Genomic DNA, 4662 nt, shown 5'->3' on the forward strand with positions numbered 1-4662 from the left:
TTTTTCCGGTACACGGGCCTCTCACTGTCGTGGCCTCTCCTGTTGCAGAGCACAGGCTCTGGACGCGCAGGCTCAGCAGCCATGGCTCACGGGCCTAGCCGCTCTGCGGCATGTGGGATCCTCCCGGACCAAGGCACGAACCCGTGTCCCCTGCATTAGCAGGCGGACTCTCAACCACTGCGCCACCAGGGAAGCCCTACTCTATTCTTTTTAATGGCTGCACTGGATGGATGTGCCTTAATTTTTTTAACCAGTGGGGGACCTATTGTTGGTACTTAGGCTCTTTCCAAGTTTTTTGATAATTATACATTGTGCTGTGGTGAATATCCTCATATATTTTTGCATATTTATTCAGTGTATCTGGAATATAAATTCCTAGCAGTGGCACTGATAAACCAAATGTTATGCTTTAAATTTTAGATAGCTTTTGTCAAACTCTTCTTTAAAAAGTTGTACCAGTGGTCTTTTCTGTCACCAATACAGGATAATTCTGTTTCTCCATACGTTTCCCAGTAAAGGAATTTATCAAACCTAAACATTTTTGCTGATAAGACAGTTGAAAAATGTTATCTCATCATTTCAATTTTGTATTTTTTGGCAAAGTTGAGTATTTTTTCGTATATCTCTTGGTTGTTTATATTTCTTTTTCATAAATTGCCCATTTTCTATTAATTTGTCCATTGATTAAAATAGCCCCTTTTGTTTTTGTTACAGATATGTTTTCCTAGCTTGTCATTTGTCTTCTGACAGTGTAGAATTCTTTTGCAACTTAGTGTTTTTATGTTTTAGATAACAAAAGTGCAGTAGTAGCTAATATGTTTTTGAATACTTACTGTGTACTGATGCTTTAATTGCTTTTAATATATTTACTCATTTAATGATTGTCAAGCTTGTCAGTCTTTTTCTTTAGCTTCTGGAATTTTGTGTCATATATAGGTCTCTGATAATAATAAAATAAGTAAATACACAAGTCCAAAATTATTTTTTAATGATCACTCATATTTTCTTTTTCTACTTTTAAATATTATCTTTTCTGAGATTTATTTTGGTGTTTGGAGTGAGGTTTACGTACAATCAAAGGTACCCATTAAGTTCAGTGGGTTTTGACAAAATATATAACTGTAACCACCACTATCAAGGTCATTTTGATCACCTAGTGAGTCTCTTTCCTGTCCCTTCAGTCAATGCCCATCCCTTACTCTTGGCCCCACGCTACCATTGATCTGCTTTCTGTTCATTCTGCTTTAATTTTGTAGTTTACAAAAATTGCTGTGATATTGAAAACTATTTAAATGATTAAATGAACATATGGTTGGCTTGTTTTGTAAATATGTAATTACATGTATGTGTAGTTACCATATAGAACTGTCATTAAGTATTTAAGAGCATGGAATAGCATTATGCCTCATACTTAGTAAGCTTTGGACATTTTTGAACTTCAGACATATACCTTTGATAAAACATCAGATTCCAAAATTTCTTAGACATATAGCAATCCCAAACAATTTCAAAACAAAACGAAGTAAAAATAAAAACAAAAACAGTGGACTTCTCTGGTGGTCCAGTGGGTCAGACTCCACGCTACCAATGCAGGGGGCCTGGGTTTGGTCCCTGGTCGGGAAACTAGATCCCGCATGTGTGCCACAACTGAGAGTCTGCATGCCGCAACTAAAAAGATCTCACATGCAGCAATGAAGATCCCGTGTGCTGCAACTAAGACCTGGAGCAGCCTAAATAAATAAATAAATAAATAAATAAATAAATACTTTTAAAAAAACTAAAACAGGACCCTGACTTTTGCTCCTAAAAGAAAGATGCAAGTGTGAGAATGGAATGGGAGTACCCACAGATTTTTAAAAATATATGTTTAGGTATTTGGAAAACTGAAGCTTAAAGGAAAGGTATAAAATAGAAAGGGACTGTCTTACGTAATTGATTCCCCCAGAGATAATTTATTTTTGGTCCTCCAGAATTTTTAATACTCTGTACATGTGTACATATACATAGCACAAATGATTTTCTCTGCTTTTTAATGAAATTGGAAGATGCCACACAGACTCATTTTATACCTTGCTTTTTCAACCTAGTGATATATCTGTCCTCTCCTTCCATGTTACTATATATAGATTTCCCTCATTCTTTTTAACAGGTGCATAGGTTGTCCATTATATGGGTGAACAATAATTTATTTAACCAGTCCCCTGTTATGAATATTTTAATTACTTGCATTTTGGATAATTACATTATAAAGAGTAGAAAAGAAAAAGGATGGTATTTAATCCTAAAAAAAAGATAAATGTATTCTCTCATATACACTATCACAAAGGTATATTATCTGTCATAGATAGGGTTGGTAAACTGGTTAAGGTTAATAAAGTGAATAATTTAACTGTGACAGATTTCCAGTCATAAAAAGTTAGTATTCAGTCTATAAAAATGGAAAGTAAAAGGCTTGATGGAGAAGGGATTATTCCAGGAATGTGTGGTAGTTTTGTGCAAAGGCTTGGCTGTGGAAGAAGGAAAGTATCTTTCTAGAATAGAGATTATTCAGTTTGTGAAGAAGGATGAGGACAAATAAGTAGATCTTAGAGTCAGAGAATGTTTTTCTTAATCCTGGTTTTTCTTTTTTCTTTTCTTTACAAATATTGATTGTCCAGTGTTGACCAGGCTCAGTGTGATGCTGGTGGCTGGTGAATAAGATACCATCTCTGCTCTCAAGAGGTTTTGTGTCTTAATGGTGATGGGCAGCCAGTATAGACAGGGGATGTGAGCTCATCCAGGAAGGCTTGTTCCCTTTTAATTTCTAGCACAGTATGTAGTCATAATAGTAGGCGTTCTGTAAATGACTCTCCTAACATTTAAAAGGCAAGAAGACAGGAAATGCATTATCACTATTCAAGTGAAAGTGATCTGTCCAGACAAAGAACAGGGACAGGAGGAGAGAATTGATTATCAATTCATTTGACGCTTGGGTGATTAAAAACAATATTCATTGGCTAACTACATAAGCAAGATAATAAAAGCCAAAATAAGTCCCAAATTTTGCTTATAGGTACATATCAGATATATGCATACACATGGATCTGTGGAGGGACATTATATTTTACATAAAAGGAAGACTCTCAAGTGGTTGTTCTTTATGGAGATAATTCATTAACTTTATAATTGGAAATGCTATAGTCACAACATCACCGTTCTGTTACAGGTTAAAGGACCTGGAAGTACGAAGTTTAATGCGTGCAAGAGGCGATGGTCCCTGGTATCAGTATCTGACCATTGATAAGACACTTATTGATCATTCTCCAAAAGCAACTCCTGACAACTAATCTTTTATTTCTCTAAATACAAAGTATATTCTCTTTAGGCAAAACTAAATTACTAGATATATTCTGTATTTTTTCTGTGTGATGAATAAAAGATCCTATTCATTGCTCTATTTCTCAACATTGGTTCAGATTAAGGCTTTTTTGTGTGTGATTTCATTTTTTTTTCTAGCTTTATTGAGGTGTCATTCACAAAGTTGTAAGATATTTAAAGTGTACGTCATGATGATTTGATACACATATATATTGTGAAAGGCAGATTAAGGCTTGTGGTTTGGGGCTTTCAGCTTCCTCTTTTAAGAACGTTTAAGTATAATAAAAAAAAAACTCAAAGAAATAGGAATTTGTGAACTCCTAAAGGTGTAGCTTTGAAAGATTAATGTTTTATTTGTCTGATAAATGGAAGTTAGAGAAGTCTGTGTTAAATATCAGGAAATATGTTGTTTATATACATGTGAGTATTGCAGATATGTGGATTATTCAAGGCCAACTCAGAATTTTAAATTATACAAATATTGAACCAATTATATAAAACATTAACACCTTAATAAACAATTTTTCAGTGAACAAATCTCAAAGTTTAATGTTTTCATGTTTTTATAGCCATAAATCGTTCTTTTAAAATATGTATGCACACACATGTTCATTTTTCTTAGATGCAATATCGCAGATTCCTTAGAGTCCTTTTTTGTAAACACTGGAGAAGTTCCACAAGGTAAAATAATTACTGTAAAGATTATGAAATGAGTAAAAGTTAAAATAATGACTGTCATTTATTAAGCATTTACTGTCTGCTGAGCACTGTGCTGAATAACTGCATTTATTCACATTATTTTCAAAATGACCTTATGAGGTCATTTTCTGCATTTTACAGATGAGAAATTGAGGCTAAGAAATTTTAAACACATGCTCAATATTTACAAAAATAAACATTTATGCTTCAACTTCCAAAATAACCTTTTAGCTTCAAAAATTCATTATTCTCAGCGAATACCTTTTGAATGCCCTTGTGCCTTAGGGGCCCTAAACGCCCTTTACAACCCAGCCAACATCCTTTGGGGTGATGGCATTTTCTTATTTCCCCAGAAGAGGGCTGCCTCACCCAGCTGCTTCCAGATTTTGTTTTGAGGATTACCTATGCAATTACCACCTCATAATGCTGCCAAAGTATTTGAGAGAAGGACATGCTGTCCCTGAACCCCTGCTTGTGCGAACCATTTGGTTTTGTAGGAGAAGGGGAAGGAGAATGGAAGCAGATAGGTTTTGTCAGTGGTCCTTGTAAATGATGCTACACCTATGTACATTTACATTCAGTATTGTTAGACTTCACATGTTATTT

At 34.7% G+C, this 4662-nt stretch overlaps 1 protein-coding gene across 2 annotated transcripts in view; it reads left to right on the forward strand.

Annotated features, from left to right (window-relative positions):
• Positions 1 to 3894, forward strand: part of NDUFB5 (NADH:ubiquinone oxidoreductase subunit B5) — a 15924-nt gene extending 12030 nt beyond the window's left edge. For both annotated transcript variants that reach the window (XM_007106125.4, XM_007106124.4), the window contains one exon: positions 3206 to 3894. In XM_007106125.4, coding sequence (XP_007106187.1) covers positions 3206 to 3280 — 75 coding nt within the window. In that variant the 3' untranslated portion in view covers positions 3281 to 3894. The remainder of the gene's footprint in view (positions 1 to 3205) is intronic.
• Positions 3895 to 4662: the final 768 nt, after the last annotated feature.

This window comes from Physeter macrocephalus, chromosome 1 (assembly GCF_002837175.3).
Source record: "Physeter macrocephalus isolate SW-GA chromosome 1, ASM283717v5, whole genome shotgun sequence".
Classification (NCBI taxonomy): Eukaryota; Metazoa; Chordata; class Mammalia; order Artiodactyla; family Physeteridae; genus Physeter; species Physeter macrocephalus.